Consider the following 27979-nt stretch of genomic DNA (forward strand, 5'->3'; position numbering starts at 1 on the left):
CTAGGAGGGACTGATGATGAATTGGTGATGGCAAATTTTGATGTTGAATTGGAGATGGCAAATTTTGATGAGAGTTGGAAATGGCAAATTTGATTGGTTAGGAGGGAGAGAAGACGAATTTGGTTTATGGGAGGAACGGGGAAGACAGTAGGGACGTTTGTTGATTTGTAAAGTAGATGTTTATGGGTAGTGTTGTGTTTTGTGGATACAGTAAGGGGTAAGGGAGGGGCAATGTAGGTTACCTGGTGGGGGGGGGGGGGCGGGGGGCGTACGGTAGGAACGTACCTGTCTCACCTGGTTCCCATGTGCCCCCAGTGTGCATTACCTTATATTGCGTGCACTTTTGCGCCCTTACCACCTTACTCACTTGTCTTCTTCTTTTGTCTCCCACCTCCGAGGATCTGGCTTTGGGGCAGAGAGAGAGGAGAGAGAGGTGCTGGCTCCGCAGTTGTGGGCCTGTACTTTCGCTGCTTGCTGCCTGGATCGATACACCATATGGACCGCAATTTTTGTGGCCGCCCACCATGGACCGCAGTTCTCTTGCGGGCAAGCACCACCCGTTGATGGACCTATGGGTCAACGTGGCACCTATGCCATACAGGTGAACCACTTTTAGTTGGCCCCCTGATGGCCACAATACAGAAATGGACGCGGTTGGCGCCTTTCTTTATTTTCTAAGGAAGCTGGAAGGCCAAGCACTTCAGGAAGGCAAGACCAGCGGCAGAACATCGGCCGGCTGCGACACCACCGGTGACATTGAACACTTTATTGGTGCACCGGATGGTGCTGACTGTATGAATAAGGGTGGTGCTTTTGGTGCTTGGATGGGGTGCTCTGCACATTATTAAAGGCCGTAAGGCCACAGAACACTCGTGGGTTGGTGTATCGATGATGGCATGCGTGCTCTCTCTATGCATAACATCTGCATGTGTTCCCCAAAGAACAGGTCCTGGATCGTAGTGTAAATATCAGTGTAGTCTTGTATAAATGATGCTCCCTACCGGCTGTATGTTTAGTTTGAGGATTCTTTCCGCGATTCGGTTATCCTGTGGGTGTGTTTCTGTGAGGAGAAGGGTGCAACGTCGCAGGGGGACATATTTACTCATTTGTGAACATCTGTAAAACTGTCGCACTCAGGGTTGAGTTAATAGTAGAGGGAACTACATCTGAGTGCCACACTAACGTAGGTAAAAATTTATCGGGTCGGGACGCCCCGAGGTAGAGAAGGGTGCAATGTTGCGGATATGGGATTTGGCCTCCATCCATATCCGCTTGTAAATATTCCCCTATTTCCCCAATACTCCCCAACTATCCCCAATCCCCCATTCCCTAGTCCCATTGTCTGTAAACAACACTTTGTAGAACCGACCTTCCCCTTTTTCCCTCATTAAATGTCGTGCCCAGGTTCACCGCATCTCACGTAGACAACTATAGGACATCTTGCTAGTTATTCTTAGTCTATGTCAGTTAAGGACTCGTTTCCATTAATTCTGACTCTTCGTTGCACCAGAATGTGATTGTATGGCACCGTTAGTAAGTTTAGGACCTCCCAATACCTCCCCGCATCTCTTCCTCATGGAACAACAACACCAACAACAACAACAGCGGGGGCGGCGCGGCGGCGGCGCGGGGAGTGTGCATCCTCACTCCGGCTTGGTTAGCCGCCATTGACCATGTGCTCCGACGGGGTTACCACGCAGGGGCTCACTGTCAGCTCCTCGTCAAGGGCGGAGCCCGGTAACCCCCCGCACCCAATAAGAAGCGGCGGACCGATTCCATCTGGGGCGGAGCTAACGAGCCGAGGGCGTGTGACTCCCCGCTGGCATGCGCAGGAAGACGGAGGTGACGTCAGATGCGCCTGAGCTTGAAGAGAAACGGACGCCACCTCCAGCGCTGAGAAAATACCTCCCCGCCTCTCTGGACCGGACCGGGTCGATTCTGCCCCTGAGCCATGGTGCACCTTGAGCCATCGACTGCCTGCCCTCCCTTGCCATCAATCCCTGTGTGAGTCAGTCTTGTCCCGTTTGTCTGTGGTCTGTCGGGATTAAGATAAGACCGTGTATAAGTGCCCACCTTTCTGTGCTGTACCTCTTGTTTCGTGTAATCTAAACGTTCTGCAAACCCATATTATAACCTCCTCCGGAGGTCTTGAGAACTGTACCCCTGGTGTCGTGTCATTTAACCCAGCCGTTGTGTCCTTTCCTTCATTGATCTAGCGTAGCGCGATTCGGCCAACGTTGAGTATAATCGGGTAACTTGTGCGAACACGGCGGCCATTCCGCTCGGCCCAGCATAACATCTTAATAAGTCGTGTCCGTAACAATTGTTGTGTCCGTAACAATTGTGTCCGTAACAAACGTGTATACATACATATACAGTATATATATATATATATATATATATATATATATATATATATATATATATATATATATATATATATATATATGTGTGTGTATATATGTGTATATATATGTGTATATATATGTGTATATATGTGTATATATATATATATATATATATATATATATATATATATATATATATATATATATGCGTGTGTATATATATATATATGCGTGTATATGTATATATGTGTGTGTGCGAGTGTATGTGTATATATATATGTGTGTGTGTGGGTGCGAGTGTATATATATATATATATAGATGTGTGTGGGTGTATCTTGAAATTTATTCACTTATCTATAAACGATCGGGGAGATCCCGAAATCAATGTGCAAATGGCAACATTTGTCCAAACCAATGGCAACACTTCCATCCACGTCCTCGTGCACAATTAATAATAATGATAATAAAGGAGTCTTATATAGCCCCATCAAGCAGAGTAAACGACCCTCATGGCGCTTTACATTATCATGCGAACGCACACACACCGCACACACACACACAGACACACCTTCACTCTTGCCCTATTCTTCTCCCTCCCCATTCAAAACCCACAGATGTGTACTCCACCTCCTCCTCCCATCCCTCCCCCGCACATGTACACAGACATGCTCTCGATCTCTGTCCCACCTCAAACCAAAGGGAAAACAGGACTTAGACTTTGAAAGACTTGTGAAACAGATAGGTTTTGAGGGAGGTTTTAAAGGCAGGAAGAAAGTCCACCAACAGAGACAATTCCACCAACTTCCGTCCTCACACAAATACACACAAACCCCCAAGGGAATGAGGCCGTCTCGTCTCGTCTCGGCGAAAGACGCGATCGAAGGTGAAACTGAGATAAATAGCAAGGTATTAAGTGGAGTAACCGAGGTAAATTATTTGTTTTGTTTTGTTACTCGTGACGTCACCATAGGTGTGGTCTCCGCTTCCTCTTCTCCTCGTAGTCCGTCACGGCGACCTCGTCCCTTCCCGCTCTATCTCCTCATATATACCGGTTGCTTTGTCCGTCCATCCGTATCGCTCGTCCCCTCAACGACGTGTCCTTGGCGCGTCGAGCGTCCGCCATCGCTTTGTCCTCTTCCCCGGACATTTCGCTCTTTCACGTCCGAACAGAACGCGCTGTTCATTTATTTACCTTATCCTCAACGTCTTTCTCACCTCGTTGATTTAGTCATCGCTCGTAAATGATCTGTTACCGGGTGATGTGTCGCGGCTAATCGGCATCTTCTTCTTCCTGTATCCGCACGGCCTATCGGGAATCTTCTTCTGCCTGTTTCCGCATCCTCTCACGATCACCACCCGATCCCCTTTCTCCGTCACACCTCTTCCCACCTCCTCCTCACCCCTCCCCTCATCTATCCCCTCCAATCCCCACCTCCTCAGTCTTGTCACCTCACGATCCATCCCGCACCTCTTCACCGTCATCCACATCACCTCATTCTCCCTCAGCCCCACCACCACCATCATGCCTCTGGGTTTCGGACGAAGTAAAGACCGCGCCACTCGCTCGCCCTTCCCTGCTCCAGGTGCCCTTCACCGTTCTCCCCTTTCACCTCCGTCTCCTCCCTCGTCTCCGGCTTCAGGCTCCCGCTCCCTCGTCAAGCACGAAGCTTCGACCACCAATCCTTTGGAGACCCTCGAGGGTCGCGGGGTTCACGCCCCCCCGGCATCTCTGCGGCCACGACTCGCGTTCCACGCACAACTCGCGCACGGTTCAAGTACGGGACGCGTCGAGGGATTTGGCAACGTACGGGAGCTGTACGGACGTCTGGCGGAGCAGTTTGACATCGATTCTGGGGAGGTACGGAAAATCCTGGGGTCCTGGGGCGCGAATGGGGGATAAATCTCTGCAGGTGGTGATGGACATCTTCAGGGAAAGGGGACAACTCTCTACAGGTGGTGATGGACATCTTCAGGGAAAGGGGACAACTCTCTGCAGGTGGTGATGGACATCTTCAGGGAAAGGGGACAACTCTCTGCAGGTGGTGACTGACATCTTCAGGGAAAGGGGACAACTCTCTACAGGTGGTGATGGATATCTTCAGGGAAAGGGGACAACTCTCTGCAGGTGGTGATGGACATCTTCAGGGAAAGGGGACAACTCTCTGCAGGTGGTGACTGACATCTTCAGGGAAAGGGGACAACTCTCTTCAGGTGATGATGGACATCTTCAGGGAAAGTGACAACTCTCTACAGGTGGTGACTGACATCTTCAGGGAAAGGGACAACTCTCTACAGGTGGTGACTGACATCCTCAGGGAAAGGGGACAACTCTCCACTGGTGGTGACTGACATCTTCAGGGAAAGGGGAAAACTCTCTACAGGTGGTGACTGACATCTTCAGGGAAAGGTGACAACTCTCCACAGGTGGTGACTGACATCTTCAGGGAATGGGGGACAGCTCTCTACAGGTGGTGACGGACATCTTCAGGGAAAGGGGATAACACTCTACAGGTAGTGACGGACATCTTCAGGGAAAGGGGGACAACTCTCTACAGGTAGTGACGAACATCGTCAGGGAAAGGGGACAACTCTCTACAGGTGGTGACGGACATCTTCAGGGAAAGGGGACAACTCTCTACAGGTAGTGATGGACATCTTCAGGGAAAGGGAACAACTCTCCACAGGTGGTGACGGACATCTTCAGGGAAAGGGGACAACTCTGCAGGTGGTGACAGACATCTTCAGGGAAAGGGGACAACTCTCTACAGGTGGTGACGGACATCTTCAGGGCAAGGGGGATAACACTTTACAGGTGGTGACGGACATCTTCATGGAAAGGGGATAACACTCTTCAGGTAGTGACGGACGTCTTCAGGGAATGGGGGACAACTCTCTACAGATGGTGACGGACATCTTCAGGGAAAGGGGACAACGCTCTACAGGTGGTGACTGACATCTTCAGGGAAAGGGGACAACTCTCCACCGGTGGTGACTGACATCTTCAGGGAAAGGGGACAACACTCTACGGGTGACTGACATCTTCAGGGAAAGGGGACAACTCTCTACAGGTGGTGATGGACATCTTCACGCAAAGGGGATAACTCTCTACAGTTGCTGATGGACACCTTAAAGGAAAGGGGACAACTCTCTACAGTTGGTGACTGACATCTTCAGGAAAAGGGGACAACTCTCTACAGGTGGTGAGGGTCATCTTCAGGGAAAGGGGACAACTCCCTACAGGTGGTGATGGACATCTTCAGGGAAAGGGGACAACTTTCTACAGGTGGTGATGGACATCTTCAGGGAAAGGGGATAACTCTCTTCAGGTGGTGACGGACATCTTCAGTGAAAGGGGATAACTCGCTACAGGTGGTGGTGGACATCTTCAGGGAAAGGGGCACAACTCTCCACAGGTGGTGACGGACATCTTCAGGGAAAGGGGCACAACTCTCCACAGGTGGTGACGGACATCTTCAGGGAAAGGGGCACAACTCTCCACAGGTGGTGACGGACATCTTCAGGGAAAGGGGCACAACTCTCCACAGGTGGTGACGGACATCTTCAGGGAAAGGGGCACAACTCTCCACAGGTGGTGACGGACATCTTCAGGGAAAGGGGCACAACTCTCCACAGGTGGTGACGGACATCTTCAGGGAAAGGGGCACAACTCTCCACAGGTGGTGACGGACATCTTCAGGGAAAGGGTCACAACTCTCCACAGGTGGTGACGGACTTCTTCAGGGAAAGGGGACACCTTTTAATTTTTTTTTTGACACATTTTTTTTGACCTCCGCTTCCGGTCCCTTGAGCAAGGTTGCGACTTCGACCTCTGCCCGGCATCACAGTTTAAGTATTTTCCAATTTGTGTCTTTGTCAAATTTCTGCTCGTTATTTTAATGTGTTCAGTGCATTCAGAAAGTATTCAGACCCCTTCACTATTTTCACCTTTTGTTATGTTGCAGCCTTTTGCTGAAATCGTTTAAATTCATTTTTTCCCTCATCAATCTACACTCAATACCCCATAATGACAAAGAGAAAACAGGATTTTCGAAAGTTTTTCAAATTTATTAAAAAGAAAAACTGAAATATCAGATTGACATAAGTATTCATACCCTTTGCTATGACACTTGAAATTTAGCTCAGGTGCCTCCCATATCTCTTGATCATCTTTGAGATTTTTCTACACCTTGATTGGAGTCCTCCTGTGGTAAATTCAATTGATTGGACATGATTTAGAAAGGCACACACCTGTCTATATAAGGTCTCAAAGCTGACAATGCATATCAGAGCAAAAACCAAGCCATGAGGTCGAAGGAACTGCCTGCAGAGCTCAGAGACAGGATTGTGTCGAGGCACAAATCTGGGGAAGCCTACAAAAAAATCTGCTGCATTGAAGGTTCCCAAGAGCACAGCGGTCTCCATCTATCTATAATTCCAGTAATCTCTGTCTGTACGTTTGTTTGTCTGTGACCGCTGTTTCTCGACAACCACGGGTCCGATATACTTTTAACTTGCCAGGTATATTGCTGGGGACCCGAGGATGTGCCTTTTCAAGGTTTCATAGATTACTTACCGAGCTATGTCCAAAAAACGATTCAACCAATCAGAGAGCAGCGAACGATCGCGTGTGCCGAACGTGGCGGGCACACTCTGCCTCGGATGGCACATTTGAGAGCGTATTCATTTATTTCACGTTTGCAAACTATGTTGGCGTTAAACTATGTTTTACAACTAATAAAAACGAATTTGCGATTCATTCGCTTTCCTGCGCGTTTGTGCACGCGATGGCGATTTCTTTACCAAACTCCGGAAGCCGTTCGCTTTGGACCAAACCATTGCATGTAAATAGAGGGGGGGGATTGTCACCACTCGCAAGCCGTTCGCTTTGGACCAAACCATTTCATGTAAATAGAGGGGGGGGGGGATATAATTTTAGATATAGATATAGTACGGGCATGCCCTAGTAATTCTTAAATGGAAGAAGTTTGGAACAATCAGGACTCTTCATAGACCTGGCCGCCCGGCCAAACCGAGCAATCGGGGGAGAAAGGCCTTGGTAAGAGAGGTGACCAAGAACCTGATGGTCACTCTGGCTGAGTTCCAGAGATCCTGTGTGGAGATGGGAGAAACTACCAGAAGGACAACCATCACTGCAGCACTCCACCGATCTGGGCTTTATGGCAGAGTGGCCAGACGGAATCCAAACAGTTCAATCTTGGTTTCATCAGACCACACAATCTTGTTTCTCACAGTCTGAGAGTCCTTTCGGTGCTTTTTTGCAAACTCCAAGTGGGCTTTCATGTGTCTTTCACTGAGGAGAGTCTTCCGTCTGGCCACTCTGCCATAAATCGCAGATCGGTGGAGTACCTCTGGCTACGGCTTCCTCTCCTCTCCGCTTCGCTCCCACCTTTTGTTCATATGCGTTCTGTACCGTCCTCCAAACAGTGATGACTCCATTTACATCTCGCTGTCTGATAACATGGACCAACTTCTATCTACTCATCCCAACTCTCTCTTCCTCATATTTTTTGCGATTTCAATTGTCATCATGCCAGTTGGCTGGGTGTGGGTACCTCTCTCACCAGCCATGGCTCCTCAGCAAAGGACTTCTGCGACTCACTGCGACTGACACAATCTGTCAATTTCCCGACCCGGGTCTCAGTCAATGGAGCATCTTCTCTTCTGGACTTGGTTATGACAAATTTCCCTGCAAATGTCTGCTGCTGTTCTTCTGCTCCAATCGGTTCTTCTGATCATGTGCTTGTTAAAGTGGACATCTCTCTGGCCATTCTCAGAGAGCCTCCTCAGCGTCGACGAGTCTGGCATTTCACTCAGGCCGACTGGCATGGTCTGCAAGCAGCCATCAATCATCTGGACTGGTCTCCCATCTCTACCGCCTCTGACATCAATTCTTCCTGGGAATTCTTCGTTCGCTATCGAGGGGTATCTGGTCCTCCCCACCCCCCATTTTGAAGCACCTGTGGTAGTGTGGTGCATCTTTGTACACGTCGTGATTGGTTTGAGCTTGTACGCAATTGATTATTGTGCAGTGTAGTGCTTGCGAGTAAATAGCCGTGCAACACCTTTCTATGACAGGCGTGAGCCCAAGGCATTGGAATAGGAATTGTACACAAAGGAACAGTTGAAATTCTTGTTGTTGACCATCTATTTGTGTATTACGGATGTATATTTCTGTCTATGTTATTTTTCTCTGTCTCCCATAGATCTTGTTCTGTACTTTGAATACGCACCATCCAGACATGTCTCGCTTGCTGGGTGGACAGATTGGGCTGGAAGATTTTATCTTTGCACATGTTAAAGGTCACACGAAGGTGGTCTTGATCTCCAAAAGTGAGGATGCACTCGGACTGACTATCACGGACAATGGTGCAGGATTTGCTTTCATAAAGGTTTGTCTGCTCTGTAAGATGTCAGTTTCCTTTGCATTGTCTCTTCACCTTTTACCTCCATGTCTCCTTGTACACACATGTTACATGTTTAATAGTTTTGTACACACATGTGAACAGACGTTTTTGCTGACAGACTCACACGCACTAACAGAAAGGTGCTCACACACACACAAACACATATTTAGCATTGTTTTCTTTTTGGTCATTGTGCTCGAACAGACAACACCTGTCCAAACCCGAAGACAGGCTCTCAATGCCCTCAGGTTCTTGTTGTATTGTTGTGCTCATTATATGATTTAGTGTCAGGTGCAGGGAAATTCTTGTGCTCAAAAAGAATAATTGCCTTTTGCATCTTTTCTGTGCATTACTTAATGTCGAGGCATTTTCCCAAAGCATGGTGTCTGCGTGTGCATGTGGGCCTACGTGTCATAATGATTAATTAAACTTATAGATGGAGTGCATTCTGTGTTTGGGTTGGGCATTGTGCCCAACTCGAGATCAATTCGATGATTATTGATTGTGTTGTTGGTACAAGGCAGGAATAACGTCTTTATATCTGTGATTGGGGCGCTGTCTACTGTATCACCATGGCTTGCAAAAGCAACCATTAGAGTGCACTCCCATTAATTCAAAAAAGGGTGTTTACATCTACCCAAACGTCCAGTTTTCATTCATACACTCCCTTGGTGTTCCCTTAGTAGGCATGCAAAGTTTGAGGCTGCTCGGTTTCATGGTTTTGGGGTTATGGAGGAGATGCACACATACACACACACTGACACACACACACTGACACACACACACTGACACACACACACTGACACACACACACTGACACACACACACTGACACACACACATACTGACACACACACACACACACTGACACACACACACGCACACACATACTGACACAAACACACACACACATACTGACATACACACACATACTGACATACACACACATACTGACACACACACACACACACTGACACACACACACACACACACTGGCACACACACACTGACACACACACATACTGACACACGCACACACATACTGACACAAACACACACACACATACTGACACACACACACATACTGACACACACACACATACTGACACACACACACACTGACACACACACACCTACACACACACACACACTGACACACACACACCTACACACACACACCTACACACACACACACACTGACACACACACACACACACACACTGACACACACACACACACACACACACACACTGACACACACACACTGACACACACACACTGACACACACACACACACACACACACACACACACACACACACTGACACACACACACTGACACACACACACTGACACACACACACACACACACACACACACACTGACACACACACACACACACTGACACAGACACACACACACACACATACTGACACACACACACACTGACACACACACTGACACACACACACACACACACACACACACACTGACACACCCACACACACACAAACACACCCTTTTATCTATCTATAATTCCAGTAATCTCTGTACGTTTGTACGTCTGTACGTCTGTACGTTTGTCTGTGACCGCTGTTTCTCGACAACTACCGGTCCGATATACTTGAAACTTGCCAGGTATATTGCTGGGGACCCGAGGATGTGCCTTTTCAAGGTTTGAAATTAATCGGACAAGTACTTACCGAGCTATGGCGATTTAGCCGTTCGCCGTTCACTTTGCCGTTGCGAATGGACCAAACCATTCATGTAAATAGAGGGGGGGGGGGGGGGGGTTCTGTGGTCGTTCGCTTTGGCTTTGCGAATGGACCAAACCATTCATGTAAATAGAGGGGGGGGGGGGTTCTGTGGTCGTTCGCTTTGGCTTTGCGAATGGACCAAACCATTCATGTAAATAGAGGGGGGGGTTCTGTGGTCGTTGCGAATGGACCAAACCATTCACATCGAATCATCGAATCACATCGAATGGACCAAACCGTTCGCTTTGGACCAAACCATTGCATGTAAATAGAGGGGGGGGTTCTGTGGTCGTTGCGAATGGACCAAACCATTGTTTTTTTTTTGCAGTTTTTTTTTTTTTGCAGTTTTTTTTTTTTTTGCAAGGAACGGGCACCCACGTACGGGCACGTCCTAGCTTATATATAGTACGGGCATGCCCTAGTTATTATGAAAGTGGCCAACATTTCTTAATCCTTCTTTTTGAATGCACTTTTGACTGCTTTCTTTTTAGCTCACCTGGAACATCGTTCCGGGGAGCTTATGTGATGGTGCATCCTCAGTCCGTCAGTCCGTCAACACTTGCAATTTCTTCTCAAAAACCGCTGATGGGATTGTGACCAATGTTGGCACAAATGATACTTAGTATGTTGTGACTAAAGTTTGTCCACGGCATTAAAAAAAAAACTGGGGTCTATGGGGAAGGGGGGGAAGAGGGAGGGGCAGGGGGAGGGTTCTGTTTTTGTCGTTTTTTGTGTGTGCATGTCCCCCAGAATCTTTTTTTTTTAAAATATTAATGTGATTTTCTTTTTGCAATATAGTAAATCCCAGTGAGTCGGGCAACACCGAGACCAAATCTGGCACAGGTTATTTATTGCAGTTTTTAAAATGAAGAGAGGGCACACCCTCTTTATTCCTCTTTATTCTATGGTGATGTCATTTTCAGCGCATTAAGGAAGGATCCGTGGTCGATAGGAGCCGCCAGGTTCTTGTCGGCGACCACATAGAAGAGATCAACGGAGAAACCGTGGTTGGCTGTCGGCATTACGAAGTAGCTCGAAAGCTCAAGGAGTTACCAAGAGGGGCAACATTTAGTCTAAGGCTTGTCGAACCGAAGAAGGCTTTTGGTGAGTGTGTTGTGAGGACAAAAACACCTCCATTGTAATCTTCACCCTCAGACTCTCTTTAAAAATGCCTGATGTCATTGCTTGTTAACTTGCTTGTGTTCAACATACCTTATGTGTGCAATTTGGAGACTCCAGGTTTTTGGAAATTGTATGCTGAAGACATTGATAACGAGAAATTCTGTTGAGCTGTGCCCTTGATGGGTATACCCCTTTATTGGGCGAATTTGAATCGGGCCCCACCAGATCCTAACAAAAGTCACATCGCCGATGTCTGCATGCGGATGAGGGCATTCCACCACTTTTCCAAATGCTAAATAGGTTTCCTATTAAAACCTATTAAAACTCCTCGAGTTTTTCTTATTATTCTTACCCCTTCCCTTCCCCTTTCCCAGATCCACAAACTTTTAAATCGATGTTCTCTGCAACCGTTGGTCCGATTGGCACGAAATTTTCAACATGTGATTGGCTAGACCTGTAGAATTTTTTTTACTGCTAAGTATGATGGCATAGGTCACGTGGTATGGGTGCCATCTTGGAAAAAACCTTCAACTTTGCCCCTCCATATCTCCGAAACGGCTCAATGGAAAAAATTGAGTTATGGCACATTCTAAAGAACTCTGCATTGGGACCAAAAAACATGTTTATTTGGGATATTAAAAGAGCCAACATTATGAGGTAAGAATTTGACAAATATAACCCTTGATGCCACAAATATATTTTTCGTCCATGACCTAAGTGGGAAAAAAATTTCAGAATCCAAAAAAATTCGACGTCATAGGTCAACATGGTTCGACCACCTTATTGTTTTTCGTGAAAAAACACTAAAAAAACCTTTTCTCCAAAACGGCTTAACAGATCGAGCCCAAACTTTGCATGCACGATCGCATACACAGGACGAACAAAAATGTTCAGTGACCATGATGTCATGGGTCACATGGTTTGAGAGTTATGACGTTTTGAAGCATAAACTTAAAAACCTATCTCCTCCCTCATTTTTGAAGATATTGAGTGGAAACTTTACACATATGTTCCCCATGTTGGGAAGTTCAAATGGTCTTTCACAATTTGCGTCAAGTCACATGGTTTGGCAGCAATAAATAATTGAACGAAAATCTTTAAAACCTTCTATCTCTTGAACCGCTGCATTGATTGACCTGAAACTTCAATGTAATGTCGCTGACATCAAGGGGAATAAGAGTTCAAAATGTCAACATGATTGGTTGTACGGTCTGGGAGCCAGAAGTTATTTTTGGAAGAAGAATAAACCACATTTTGTTTTCTCAGGCCATGTGAATGATTGTGCCACTGCCATTTTTCGGATTTATTTCCTTTAAAAACCATTTCCTCTGCAGTCGTTGGACCTATTGACAGGAAAATTTCACCAGTGCCTCGGCCTGTATAATCTTTTAATCGTAATTATGACGTCATAGGTCAGGTGGTTCGGCCGCCATATTGTTTTAAGAGAAGATCCTTAAAAACCACTAAAAACCCTTTTTCTCCGAAACGGCTGAACATATCGAGGCCAAACTTTACATGCATGATGGCATACCCATGACGAACAAAAAGTTTGGGGTGCTGTTGTCATCGGTCACATGGTTTGGGATCTATAATTTTTTGAAGCATAAACCTTTAAAACCTACCTCCTCCCTCGCATTTGATCATATTGAATGGAAACTTCACACGTACACTACCGGTCAGAAGTTTTAGAACACCTCAATTTTTCCAGTTTTTATTGAAATTTACACAGTTTAATGTCTCAATGTACTCTGAAATTAAGCATAGAACAAATAAACAATTGGAGATAAAAAAAAAGAAATCATAGAATCATTTTGTTTAACAAAATTTAATTTAAATTTTTGACTCAGCAAAGTAGCCACCTTTTGCAGATATAACCGCCGAACACACTCGTGGCATTCTTTCTACAATGGAAATCAAATATTGTTAGGGAAGTTCTTCCCAACACTGTTGCAGAAGTTCCCACAAATGTGTTGCACTTGTAGGTTGTTTTGCTTTCACTAATCTGTCCAGTTCATCCCAAACCAGCTCAATGGGGTTTAAGTCTGGAGACTGTGCTGGCCAATCCATGATTTGAAGCCTACCATCTTGTTCTTTTCCTCAAAGGTAGTTTTGACAGCCTGGAGGTGTGCTTAGGGTCATTATCTTGCTGTAGGATGAACCCCTGACCAACCAGGCGTATAAATAATAATATATATTTTATTTATACCAGAGGTATACCAGAGGGTATTGCATGGCGCTGCAAAATGCTGTGGTAGCCCTTTTGGTTCATGGTGCCAGTCACTCTGTGCTAGTCGCCAACTCTGGATCCAACAAAAGAGCCCCAGACCATCACGCTTCCTCCTCCATGTTTGACAGTTGGTGTCACACACTGAGGAACCATCCTTTCGCCTACTCGACGGCATACAAAAACCCTACGTGATGAACCAAAGATTTCAAATTTTGATTCATCGGTCCATAAGACCTTCTTCCAGTCTTCAGTCGTCCACTGGCGGTGCTTCATGGCCCAGGCAAGACTCTTTTTCTTATTTTGCCATCTTAGCAATGACTTTCTTACTGCCACTCGACCTGTCAAACCTGCAGCTCGAAGTCTTCTCTTCACAGTTGAAACTGAGAGTTGCTTATTTCGACCAGTGTTAAGCTGTGCTTGAAGCTGTTGTCCTGTGAGCCGCCTATCACGCAAGCTGTTGACTCTCAGAAACTTGTCTTCTGATTCTGTTGTGGCTTTGGGTCTGCCAGACCTCTTCCTATCAGAGTTTCCTTCAGTTGTCCAAATAATGCTTCAGAGGGTGTAATCACAGTCTGTTCCAATACTGCTTTTATACAGACAGGGGGTTTGTAATCAAGTAATCAGCAGAGGTTGGGACACCTGTAGGAATTGTTTGCATCAACTTTCAAAGCTTAATTTACTTACATTGCTGCAGAACAGCTGTAAGTTGTTAACCCATTACTTGTTCCCTGAAGAAGGCCTTTTTTTACAATATAACTACAATTTACATTATTTTCCCGTTTTTGCTAACCTAAACTTTTTTTTAACCTCGAGCAGTTTTACTGCTTACCTTTGTACCATTTCAGGTTATTCACTGGACTTGAATTGCTTAAATTTCAATAAAAACTGGAAAAATTGAGGCGTTCAAAAACTTTTGACCGGTAGTGTATGTTCCCCATGTCTGAGTGCTAAAATGAGCTTTTGGAATTTGCGATGGGTCATATGGTTTGGCAGCGATAGATGATTGAATGGGAATCTTAAAAACCTTGTATTTATTGAACCTCTTTATTGATCGACGTCATGAAACTATAAAGTGATGTAGCAGGGGTCAAGTGGAATAAGTATTTAAAATTTCAACATGATTGGTTGTTCGGTTTGGCAGCCAAAAATAATTGATTTTTTTAATTTATCTTGAACCGCTTTATTGATCAAGGTGAAACTTTAACCGAATGTAGATGTTGTCAATTGGAATAAGTGTTTCAAATTTCAACATGACTGGTTGTACGTTTGGGAAGGGAGAAGTTATTATTGTGTGAAGAAGAAGAAACTATTTATCTTCTCCAGCTTTGTGACTTTTTGGTGTAGGTTTAATTATGATGAAAGTGGGGTTGTAGGAAAGTAACGTTGTATCAAAGCGGGAATTCGGAGGAAACCGGTTGAATCGGATTGCGAACTTGAAAATCACAACAAACCCAATTTGTTATCAATGTTCGTCTTTCATTAATCATCCACTTTCTAAACTCCCCTCTTGCCCCTCCCCTCCAAATCCCCCCCCTTGCACCTACACTCCTAAACTCCCCCCTTGCCCCTCCACTCCTAAACTCCCCCTTGCCCCTCCACTCCTGAACTCCCCCCTTGCCCTTCCCCTCCTAAACTCCCCCCTTGCCCCTCCCCTCCAAATCCTCCCCCTTGCCCCTCCACTCCTGAACTCCCCCCTTGCCCTTCCCCTCCTAAACTCCCCCCTTGCCCCTCCCCTCCAAATCCCCCCCCTTGCCCCTACACTCCTAAACTCCCCCCTTGCCCCTCCACTCCTAAACTCCCCCCTTGCCCCTCCCCGACTAAACTCCCCCCTTGCCCCTCCCCTCCTAAACTCCCCCCTCACTCCTCCCCTTCAAAACTCCCCCCCCAACCCCTCCCATTCAAATCTCCCCCCATACCATTCCTCTCCAATTCTCCCTCCTCCCCCCTCCTCCTCAAAGCTGCCTCCTCCCCACTTCGTCTCCCTTCTATCTCATACCTCCACCCCCCCCAACCTTCTACTTTCCTCTGCCCCCCCCTCAAACAACCCCTCACTGTGCCTCATCCCTTCACCATCAAACCTTTCATTCTCCTCATCCTTCCCTTTCTTGGAACTCTTCTGTAATCTCTGACACACTAACAACTGCTCTCCCTACCTCCCCCTCTCATCCTTCATCTTACACTACTCCTCCCCTCCCCTGTCCTGTACCCGATGCTCCCCTCTCTCTTCATTAACGGTATGGACCTCAAACATCCGGGGCCTTCGCTCAAACCTGACTGATCTCTCCATACAGGTTGCTTCTGACAATCCAGACTTGATCTGCTTAACAGAGCCTTTCCTCCTTCAAGATGTCTCTGATTCCTTAATATCTCTTCCTGGTTACTCCCTCCTCCGGTATGATAGACCTGAGCCTCGTCCTGGTGGTGGGGTGGCTATCTTTATCAAAAACTCTCTTCCTCACTCTCCTTGCACTGCCCTCTCTCCTCCTCACCCCCAGGAGTACCTCTGGCTACGGCTTCCTCTCCGCTCCCACCTTTTGTTCATATGTGTTCTGTACCGTCCCCCAAACAGTGATGACTCCATTTACATTTCACTGTCTGACAACATGTACCAACTTCTATCCACTCATCCCAACTCTCTCTTCCTCATATGTGGCGACTTCAACTGTCATCATGCCACCTGGTTGGGTGTGGGTTCCTCTCTCACCAGTCATGGCACCTCAGCAAAGGACTTCTGTGACTCACTGGGATTGACACAATCTGGCAATTTCCCGACCCGGATCTCAGCCAATGGAGTATCTTCTCTTCTAGACTTGGTTATGACAAACTTCCCTGCTAATGTCTGCTGCTCTTCTTCTGCTCCAATCGGTTCTTCTGATCATGTGCTTGTCAAAGTGGACATCTCTCTGGCCATTCTCAGAGAGCCTCCTCAGCGTGGACGAGTCTGGCATTTCACTCAGGCTGACTGGGACGGTCTTCAAGCAGCCATCAATCGTCTGGATTGGTCTCCCATCTCCACTGCCTCTGACATCAATTCTTCCTGGGAATTCTTCCAAAGCAAACTACTCTCTCTCATGCAGAGATTTATCCCATCTCGTCTTCAGTTGTCTTACCCTTCCTCCCGTCCATGGTACACTGAATCTTGTGGTGAGGCAGTTGCCCTGAAACAACTTGCCTTTGCCTCTTGGAAGGCTAATCCAACTGAAGGCAATCTCAGTTCCTTCCACCAAGCTCGGAACAAGTGTGTGTCTACCCTCAGGAGTGCCAGGAAGCACTATCTATCCTCACTCAAGAATGAACTCTCAAACCTGTCTCCTTCCTCCAAATCCTGGTGGCGTCTGGTCAAATCCGTTTCTGGTGTTTGTTCCCCCTCCATCCCCTCCCTTACCTCAAATGGCCACACAGTTGACATCGCACGTGACAAAGCCGAATGCCTCAACTCTGTGTTTGCCTCAAAATCTTTAGTCCCAAACCCATCTCTCTCTGTTCCCACCTTTCCCAGTCGAACCCAACTGCTCCTGGACTCTGTGTCCTTCTCTCCTGACAAGGTGGAGGAGTTTTTGTCTCACCTCGACTCTGATTCTGCAACTGGACCAGACGGCATCAGCCCACGGGTCCTAAAATCCTGCTCTGCCGCTCTATCTCACCCTCTCTCTGTTCTTTTCACCCTATCTTTTGCTCAAGGTCATCTGCCAGCATCCTGGAAATCAGCAAACATTACCGCTTTACACAAAAAAGGTGCAAAAACAGATCCTTGCAACTACAGACCAATCAGCCTGCTCCCAATTATCAGCAAAGTCATGGAATCCATCATTGCTTCGGATATGAAATCTTTCCTCTTCTCCAATGGCTTGATCTCTGATCATCAATTTGGTTTCAGACCAGGTCACTCTACTCTGGACATGCTGCTTCTGCTGTCTCAACAATGGATGGAGGTCCTCAATGCCAAACAGGAAATCAGAGCTGTCTCCCTTGACATATCACGTGCCTTCGATACGGTCTGGCACCCAGCTCTGCTCACCAAACTCTCCTCCTATGGTATCCATGGAAATCTCCATGCATGGCTTGCGGACTTCCTCTCTGGTCGTAGTCAACGTGTGGCCCTGAATGGATTTCTCTCATCTCCCCTTCCTGTTCAGGCTGGAGTTCCCCAAGGCAGTGTGCTGGGCCCTGTGCTTTTTCTGGTCTTTATCAATGATCTCTCCGACTCTCTGGAAAATCCTCTCTATCTCTTTGCTGATGACTCCACTCTCTGCCACTCCATTCTTCTTCCCTCAGATCGGCAGTCTGCAGCCTCCTCTCTCTCTGAGGACCTGGACAAAATCACAGACTGGTCAAACAAGTGGAACATGTCTTTCAATCCTGACAAATCTCACACTCTTACTATTTCTCTCCGAAAAGATCGACTGGACAACCCTCCCATCTACTTTCTCAACAATCCTCTCCAAGAAGTTCTGTCGCTCAAGCTTTTGGGTCTCACTATCTGCCATGATCTTTCTTGGGAAAACCACATTTCCAAGCTGGCCTCCAAAGCCAGTCGCCGACTGGGCATCCTCCGTCGTGCGAAGTCCTTCCGAGGCACACCTGAGCTCCTCACCACATACAAGGCTTTCATCCGCAGCTCGATGGAATACTGTTCTCCCCTATGGGGCGGTGCTCCTGCCTCACACCTAGCTCGGCTTCACGCTGTTGAAACCAAAGCTTTCAGAATCATTGGAATCTCCCGCGATGAAGCTATCTCTGAGGGTCTTTCTCTCACTCACCGCAGGCAGGTAGGTGGTCTTTCTGTCTTCTACCGACTCCTCTCCGGCCTTGCTCCCCCAGCTCTCTCTGTGCTCTGTCCCCCAAATATTCCTACAGGTCGCACAAGATCTGCCAGCAACCCTCTGATGGTTAAACTGCCGAAATCTCGGCTCTCTGCTCACCTTCACTCTTTCATTCCTCTTTTCTCCCGCCTCTGGAACAAACTCCCACACTCCCTTCAATCCCACTCCTCCCTCCAGGTCTTTAAAACAGCTGTTCACCACCATCTCTTATCTTCCCCCATCCAAAACCTTGATCTTTTCTACCCCCACTAATTCGCCCCAGATCCACCTTGTTTGAAATTCCAACTTCTTTCCTGGAAGTCCTGGCAGTGTCCATATGTTTTATAACTCTCCCACCCCCCCTTCCCATGCCTCCCCCCCCAAAGCCCTCTCCCTCCCACAGATCTCTCGATGTCTCCATGTCTCTCGGTCCCTGCTCTCAAATGTTGTGTTTGTGTCCTTCCCCCTCTCTCCCCATCTTGTCTACCGCTCCCGATGTTATTTGTTTTATGTGTCGGTTTGTCTTTCTGTGTGATTAATGTTCGCTGTTTCACGAGCCGCGATCTTGTATACAAAAAAAAAAAAAAATCACTGCCAGCAGTTATAAAGTGGCAGTTCTCGTTATGTTTGTGCTGGCACATCAATAAAGTACATGATATTTATCGATGTGCCAAAAGCTGCAGGAATGCAGGTGCAAATGGGTAGGCCACTGGTACAGATCTGTAGTGTAGGATCAGAGACTCGGCGTGGGTGCCCATGGGACCAAAATTCCCACAACTTCATTTCTTGCCTTTGTGAACTGTAGATGGTCGAACTGAGTTGCGAGAGTTTATTTTGAAGAACGTTTACTCTTTTGTGATCTGTAAATAAGCACCACTTTAATGTATTGATGAAAATGAGGAGGAACTGGACAAAAGGAAAGGGAGGGAAATGAGCAGGGGAGGGGAGGGGGGGGGGGGGGGGTTGAGGGAAGGGGAGAAGGTGGAGTTGAGGGGAGTCGAGTCTGAGGGGAAGAAATGCGAGCCAATGGGGGTGGGGAGGGGGGCAGCCAGTGGGGGAGGGAGCAGCATGTTCATGTGCGCAGGATGGTTTTCGCAGGCTATGGCAGCACGTCCAGCAAAGGCAGCACTGCTGATTGATGACCAGAACCTCCCAAACTGGTCAAGATTAGTTTTGGCTCTGCCAGGTGGGCAGCAATTCAGTAGCGAGGTCCGGCTCGCTAGTTTGAATGTGGGATTAATGGAGGGGAGATGAGGCAAGATGGTGGAGATGCAGAGAAGGAGGTTGGAAGTGTTCTGTGTGTGCAGGGGACAAGGCAATCAGGTTAGTAGGAGGGTACAAGCTGTTGCAATCAGGACCGGATGGAAGGATGAATGATATGGGAATTCACATGGTGCAGAATGGTGAAGAGTAAAAAAAAAAAAGGCTTAGGCACCATCGATTTTTTGTTGTTGTTTTTTTTTTTTTTTAAATTATCATTATTATTATTTATTATTATTATTATTATATACTGTACATACATACATACACATATATATATATATATATGTATATATACACACACACACACCCACACACCTTGCGTGTGTGCATGTCATTTCCTTTTATTAATTTTTTTGTTTCCCTGATCCTTCTTGATTTTTCAGTTTGTCTTCCTCCTCCCCTTCCCATAGAACAAATATCACAGAGAGAAAAGGGTGGGATGAGAGGTGGATCTGGAGGATTGGAGGGGAGAAGTGAAGGACGAGGCACATTAAGACTGCGATCGACAGGCCCGCCTACCTTGGAGGATGCGGCAAGTGGATTATTATGATCAGTGTTCTTGTTGAAATGGGTTTTGTTTTTTTCAGAGATTTGTGGGAGCCAGTTTAGCATAAAGAAATGTAAAATAAATAGGGATGACATGACGAAGGGGGTAATATTGGAGCGTGTGACACAGGAGAAGGATCTTTGGGTGGTAATAGATATGGGAGGAAAGCAGACTGGCCGTGCCAGGCAACCATAGATAAAGCACACAGGGTTTCTGGTTGTCTTCGTCGGAGGATAAATTATAAATCAAGAGGTCTTTTTTATACTGTTCAGGAATTTAGCGAGGGCCTCATCGAGAATGTTGTATTCAGTTTTGATCACATGTGAGAAAGGACAAACCTGCCATAGAGAGGGTTCAGTGTCGTGAGTAGATTTATTCTGGGCCTAGCGAGACCAAGTTATCAGGTGCGGCTGAAGGAGACTGGACTTTTATACATTAGAAGAAAGAAGCTGGTTATATTATGAGGGGATATGACAGAGACGTTTAAGATAATGAAGTGCAAAGACAAAATAAGTAAGATACAGAGGAGTTCTTTAGCACAATAGACATTGATAGGATCAGGGAACCTCCCAGTATTGGCTGGAGTACAGTCCTACAGAGAAGTTGGGGGCTGGAAACATGCTAAGCTCATGCCTAATAGGCAGAGCCTATGCTACTGTTTAACCAGAAGAGCCTTTTTTAATTCGATATTATAATAAGCTCAGGGTCGAGGGGGGTCGATCCTTTCGGAGCTAAAGGCGTTTTCCCTGACAGCACCCACCCCCAGCTAACCTCCCAGTCGGACATGGGCCGTCATCCCATAGTGCAAACCATTCTTTGATTTTCTCATCGCCATCATCCTCTGCGTCCACATCGCTAATAACACAAACTTTGCTTCTCTGGGTCTTCACTCCCCGTTTGTGTACTGAGCAACAGTGTACAATGTTACAGTGAACTTTGGTTCTCTGTGGGGAGGGTGTCTGATCGTCTCTTCCATATAATAATACTCTGAGGCTTTTCTGTTGTGGTTTTTTTTTTTTACAACGGGCTTCTGTTAGGGTAAATATATACAGACTTGGCATTTAATATGGAATAAAATTTTTCCTTGACTTGGGTTTACTTTCTTAACTCAGTATATCAATCTAGTGAGTTTCTTTCACACTTTGGTGATTTATTTGTTAAAAGAACCATGTCACTGATTGTCTGTCGCAGCAAGAAGTCAACAACAGGATTATATCACAGGTGGCGTGGCAAAATGTATGGACAGGGGCATTTGATGATTGGCTTCACAGTCGGGTATACAAGGGTTGTTGCGTTCTGTATCGGTGGAAAACAACTGCTGCACGTCTCCAAAAGTTATTGCCGCTTCCTCTGGAGATGGTCCGTCAACTCGACAATGCTGTTTGTCATTTAGTGGTGGATTTACGAAATTACGGCATGGAACAGCGTGCTATTGCTCGGCAGTATGGCATCACTCAAGGTCAGGTGTCAAAGATCCTGAAACGAAATGCTCAGAGGGGTGTCCCTACTCCAATACCGAAGCCAGGACGTCCCCGCAGAACCACAAGGAGAGATGATCGCCAGCTGCACCAGTTAGTCCGCAATGGCCGTACCAAGTCAGCTAATCGGCTTAGGGCTGAGTGGCAGCAACTGACAAATGTGCCTGTATCCAGAAGGCTAGTCAACCAACGACTGGTTCAAGTAGGCTATCTTGCCAGGCGTCCCCTGAGAAAGCCACGCCTGACCAGACAACACCGCCAGCGCCGATTGCAGTGGGCCAGAGAGCACCGTCAATGGCAGCCAGGACACTGGAATCACATGATCTTCAGTGAAGAGTCTATATTTCTGGTCTATCGTCAAGATGGCCGCGTCCGAGTGCGCAGACAAGTGCATGAAGCCTACAACAAAGATTGTATAGTGCCAAGAGTCCAAGCTGGAGGTAGTGGGGTGACAGTTTGGGCTGCTTTTCATGCAGGGGGCAAAACTGACCTGGTTGTTCTGAATGGAAACCTGAACCAGTTCAAGTACAGGGCCATTTTGGAAACATTGCTTCCATTTGCTCGTGCAGCCTTTCGAGGAAACTTTGTCTTCCAAGATGACAATGCACAGCCTCATCGTGCTCGCATGATCCAACACTTTCTTGCTGACCGTGGTGTAGAGCATATGGAGTGGCCTGCCATGTCCCCGGATATGAATCCGATAGAGAATTTGTGGGCAGAATTAACGCGTCAAATCGACCACTTGGACCAGCAGCCGACCTCCGTGCATGAATTGCAGCAGGCTATTGTCACTGCATGGCAAGCGATTACTGTCCAAACCTTGGTAAATCTCGTGAACAGCATGCCTCAACGTGTATGTGCTCTCCTGAATGCTCGTGGGGGTTACACGAAGTACTGAACTGTAATTTTACTGTCCGTAATCCCAGTCGTAATTTAACTTTTGTTTTTGTTAAAAAAAATTGTTGGCTAATGTGCAAAATAAAGAGATACTTCTGGAAAACGTACAGAAGTTTAACACAGTACTGTCCATGAATTGAGTTCGATATCAGTTTACATCACTTTCAAGGATCAATTTATTTGTTTTGAAATGTCAAATGTGGTTTTTGTTTCTTTTAAAGGTCACATTAACAAAATCTAGAATAATTTCAACATAATTCCAATGAACTTTTGGTTCTAAGACATCTTGAAAAGTAAGTTCACCCCCACAAAAAAAATATTCCATATTAAATGCCCTTTTCCCTCTCCCCTCGTTCATTTCATTCATTTCCCTCTCTTGCCTCCAGGTGGCACTTCAGAGGGTGTAAGCCGTTGGAAAGGGGAGAGCGCCCCAGGCCCACGGCATACCCGATCCCTACTTGGCATGGCCCAAATTGCTTCGGACCGCCCCAACTCTCGCGATGTGTACGCGAGGATCTTAGGCATACTTGAAATCAAAGTCCAAAGGCCACTACGCAAGCAATCACATGGAACACTTTGACAGCGCAAGCAAATCGCAGTAAAACCAGTGACGACAAACGTGATAAGCCAACGAACTTTGACCCATAAGAGACTTTGATTTTACCTCAGAATTATTTTTTATTTTTTTTAATTTCTCGAAAACACGATGTTGCGCTTCGCACACCAATTATTTTTTAAGCAATTTAGTTTGAAGATTTAGGTTAAAAAAAAAAAAAAAAGAAAAAAAAAAGAAGAACTCCTCAGCACAGACATACAGGAGGGATAGGTGCAGGCTGGAAGTTTGGGATGATTACACATCACCACCACGAAAATAAAAACCTCACCACCACGTAATTCAAAACACCTCTACCACAAAATTTAAAACACCTCACACCTCACCACCACAAAAATAAAAACACCTCACCACCACGTAATTCAAAACGCCTCACCACCACAAAATTTAAAACACCTCACACCTCACCACCACCTAAATCAAAACACCTCACCACCACGTAAATCAAAACACCTCACCACCACAAAATTTAAAACTCCTCACCACCACAAAATTCAAAACCCCTCACCACCACAAAATTCAAAACCCCTCACCACCACATAATTCAAAACATTCGCCTCAGGTCGGAGAACGGGATGACATGTTTATCATTGCTCCCGACCGCATATATTGATGACTCCGAGTTGTGCTTCGTTTAAGAGGGAGTTAATGTTTCTGCATGGCAGACTGTGCTTATCGCTCCTGTTACTGTGCAGCAAGGGCTGTATGGGACTCTGTGCCGGCGCTCTCACCACTCACAGTTTGGAGTCGCAAATTTACTTCTTCTTTTTTTTTTTCTGACACTGACATTTCATCAAGCTGCAGATGAAAACCTTGTTAGTGGATTGGGGTTCCAGTGTGCTGAGGAAGGACTTTGTGCAATGGAGGATGCCAATTTGGCTGGTGGCTGGCTTTGGTGGACAACTTTGACATGTGGATTTCCCAACAAAGATCGTGGCAATGAGACCCAAGAGTTTGAGTGACTGGACTTCTTTGAGAGGGTTGTTGAGAAAGTACGTAAGAAGATTTGCCAGACAGTCCTTTCGGGGGAGAGAGAGAGTTACATTTGTCAGGGTTACAAGACATTCCAAGTGTTTGAACAGTTTGGATATTGTCCAGGTCTGAAGAGATGGAAGAGGCTGCTGTCTGTCTGTTTGAAGGATGTCACGGTAGAGGGTGATGTCAGCAAAGAAATGAAGGAGATTTTCCAGGGAGTCTGAGAGATCATTGATGAAGATTAAAATAGGACTGGGCCAGAACCCTGCCTTGGGGCACTGCAGCATCGACAGTGAGAGGAAATGAGAGGATTATATTGAGATTCACACGTTGGCTACAAGAGTGGAGGAAGTCAGTAAGCCACGTGTGGATTTGGCCTTGGATTCCATAGGCAGAGGGTTTGGAGATCAAGGCAGGATGCCAGACTGTATCGAAAGCTGGAGATATGTCCAGAGAGACGGCCTGATCTCACAACTGACATAAGTGCGACGTTCAATAAACTAACAATACAATTTGTGGTCAAGCATGAGCACAACAAACCAGAAAAGGTATCTCTCACTCACCTTGCAATAACTTCCTAAAGCAGGTGTGAATAGAAGATGTCACGCACCAAACTGAAACGGCAACAAATAAAGATTGTTTAAAAAAAGAAGAAAAAAAAAAGATGAAATATAAATATAAACTGTAATGAAATATCAACAAATATATACCAACAACTGGGAGAATGATAAAAGAGCAGGAAGATGTAAAAAAAAACATTTGGACAGATTTGGGATAGACAACGAAGGATCACTGGAATGGCTAAAAGGTGGCAGGACTGGGTCAATCGGGCAGGCGTAGGTTTTGCAAGGTGGAAACAAAGCAGCGCCACCTATTGTGATGTAAAAAAAACATTTGGACAGATTTGGGATAGACAAAGAAGGATCACTGGAATGGCTAAAAGGTGGCAGGACTGGGTCAATTGGGCAGACGTAGGTTTTTCAAGGTGGAAACAAAACAGCATCCACCTATTGCGATGTAATAAAAACTCGTGTCTGAACAACTGTACACATCGTGTCTCTCAATGAAGAGTTGTCAGGTTATCACCAGCACGCTGGCCAAATTGCAACCTCTGTCCAGACAAGCCACCGGGCTAACGCAGTTTCCATCTAGGGGTTGGTCTCATCAAGGGACCGGTTACCTACCAAAACATGGTATGTTTTATACGACTGTGTCGCAGTCATCCTTCAATGGACTCGACCAGTCTGAACAGCCCAGAGATGCATGTGCACCGTTACCTCCTCTTGCTCTAACTTCACAACTGTTTCATGATACTGTAGTGATTGTGTACGCTCATTGTCTGCATATGTTTCTGTCATGAGAAAAGTTGCTTTATTTTGGTATTCAAGGAACGTTCACTTTTTCTCCATTTGCAGCCGTCTGATTTTGAGGTGCGAGCTGCAAGGAAAGTGGACGACCTGCTGGAGTCGTACATGGGAATACGAGACATGGAATTGGGTATCGACGTACAAATCATGCACACTCGGTCCTGAATAACTAACGGTCCAAATGGAAAAAGGATCGTATGCTGTCCCTCACCATGTGTGTCAATTCATGGCAAATTTACCATATTTACCACATGATGAGTTGGTATTTGCACATTGTATGATGAGTTGCCATTTGCACATTGTATGATGAGTTGCCATTTGCACATTGTATGATGAGTTGCCATTTGCACATTGTATGATGAGTTGCCATTTGCACATTGTATGATGAGTTGCCAGTTGCACATTGTATGATGAGTTGCCATTTGCACATTGTATGATGAGTTGCCATTTGCATATCGGATGATGAGTTGGCATTTGCACATTGTATGATTTGGCATTTGCACATTGTACGATTTGGCATTTGCACATTGTATGATTTGGCATTTGCACATTGCATGATTTGGCATTTGCACATTGTATGATTTGGCATTTGTACATTGCATGATTTGGCATTTGCACATTGTATGATTTGACATTTGCACATTGTATGATTTGGCATTTGCACATTGTATGATTTGGCATTTTCACATTGTATGATTTGGCATTTGTACATTGTATGATTTGGCATTTGCACAATGTATGATTTGGCATTTGCACATTGTATGATTTGGCATTTGCACATTGTATGATTTGGCATTTGCATATTGTATGATTTGGCATTTGCACATTGTATGATTTGGCATTTGCACATTATACGATTAGCATGTGCACGTTGTATGATTTGGCATTTGCACCTTGTATGATTTGGCATTTGCACATTGTATGATTTGGCATTTGCACATTGTATGATTGGCATTTGCACATTGTATGATTTGGCATTTGCACATTGTATGATTTGGCATTTTCACATTGTATGATTTGGCATTTGCACATTGTATGATTTGGCATTTGCACATTGTACGATTAGCATGTGCACGTTGTATGATTTGGCATTTGCACCTTGTATGATTTGGCATTTGCACATTGTATGATTTGGCATTTGCACATTGTATGATTGGCATTTGTACGTTGTATGATTGGCGTTTGCACGTTGTATGATTGGCATTTGTACCTTGTATGATTGGCATTTGTACCTTGTATGATTGGCATTTGCACATTGTATGATTTGGCATTTGCACATTGTATGATTTGGCATTTGCGCGTTGTCTGATTTGGCATTTGCACATTGCATGATTTGGCATTTGCACATTGTATGATTGGCATTTGCACATTGTATGATTGGCATTTGCACGTCGTATGATTGGCATTTGCACGTTGTATGATTGGCATTTGCACATCGTATTATAAGTTGGTATTTGCACCGGGGATCTTCACAGACATTAGTCGAGCTATCGGACCCGGAGTATTTGAATGAGATGATCCTTCGTGGCAACAAAGGCATCAAGTTTAGTCAAAGCTTTGCTTATTGTTCTCCAAGATAAAAAAGAAAGTTTCTCCATTGTTATCCAGGTTTAATATCGATCAAAATAAAAAAAATCTTGTTAACGAGTTAACTTGATGTGATCGATCTGAGGTCGACGGAAGCTTCACTGCCTTTCCCCCTTTCTCTTTCCTCCCTCACTCAAGCTGCCATGATGGTGGAGTTGGGCAGAGAGTCGAGCCCTGACTCCTTTGCTGCCGCCATTGATTCTTCTTTGGGTGATTTCTGCTTCCCCGACGAGGTCGTTTTTGATGTTTGGGGAGCCATCGATGATGCAAAGAAAGGAAGAATTTGATGTTTCCATTCTTTCCTTCAATCGCCAAGATTGCTCTTCCTCTGGACAAATTAAATGAAGATATTTCTTCCTTCCTCCTGTACTTGCTCTTCTTTTTTCAATCTTCTCACAGAGGGAAACTGCTTCTGTAATTCCTGTTTCATCCTCAACTTTCCCCTTTTAAATATCCTTTACCTTTTTCTGCCCTTTAATACCGATTTTCTCCTTGACAATCATTTGATCTCCTTCATCTATCTCCTCGTTTGGTGTCTATTTTCAAGTCGTATTAAACACTAAAGGAAACTA

The 27979-nt window shown here is 45.8% G+C and overlaps 1 protein-coding gene across 1 annotated transcript; it reads left to right on the forward strand.

Moving 5' to 3' along the window:
* Window positions 1-3309: 3309 nt before the first annotated feature.
* GIPC1 (GIPC PDZ domain containing family member 1) lies at window positions 3310-27979 on the forward strand. Its single transcript, XM_068098322.2, has 6 exons — window positions 3310-4207; window positions 8574-8759; window positions 11453-11633; window positions 20354-20475; window positions 25869-25950; window positions 27546-27979. The coding sequence occupies exons 1-6, from the start codon at window positions 3872-3874 to the stop codon at window positions 27692-27694; spliced, it is 1056 nt and encodes a 351-aa protein (XP_067954423.2). The 5' UTR covers window positions 3310-3871; the 3' UTR covers window positions 27695-27979.

Source organism: Myxine glutinosa, chromosome 2 (assembly GCF_964187855.1).
Source record: "Myxine glutinosa chromosome 2, kmMyxGlut1.1, whole genome shotgun sequence".
In the NCBI taxonomy this organism is placed as follows: domain Eukaryota; kingdom Metazoa; phylum Chordata; class Myxini; order Myxiniformes; family Myxinidae; genus Myxine; species Myxine glutinosa.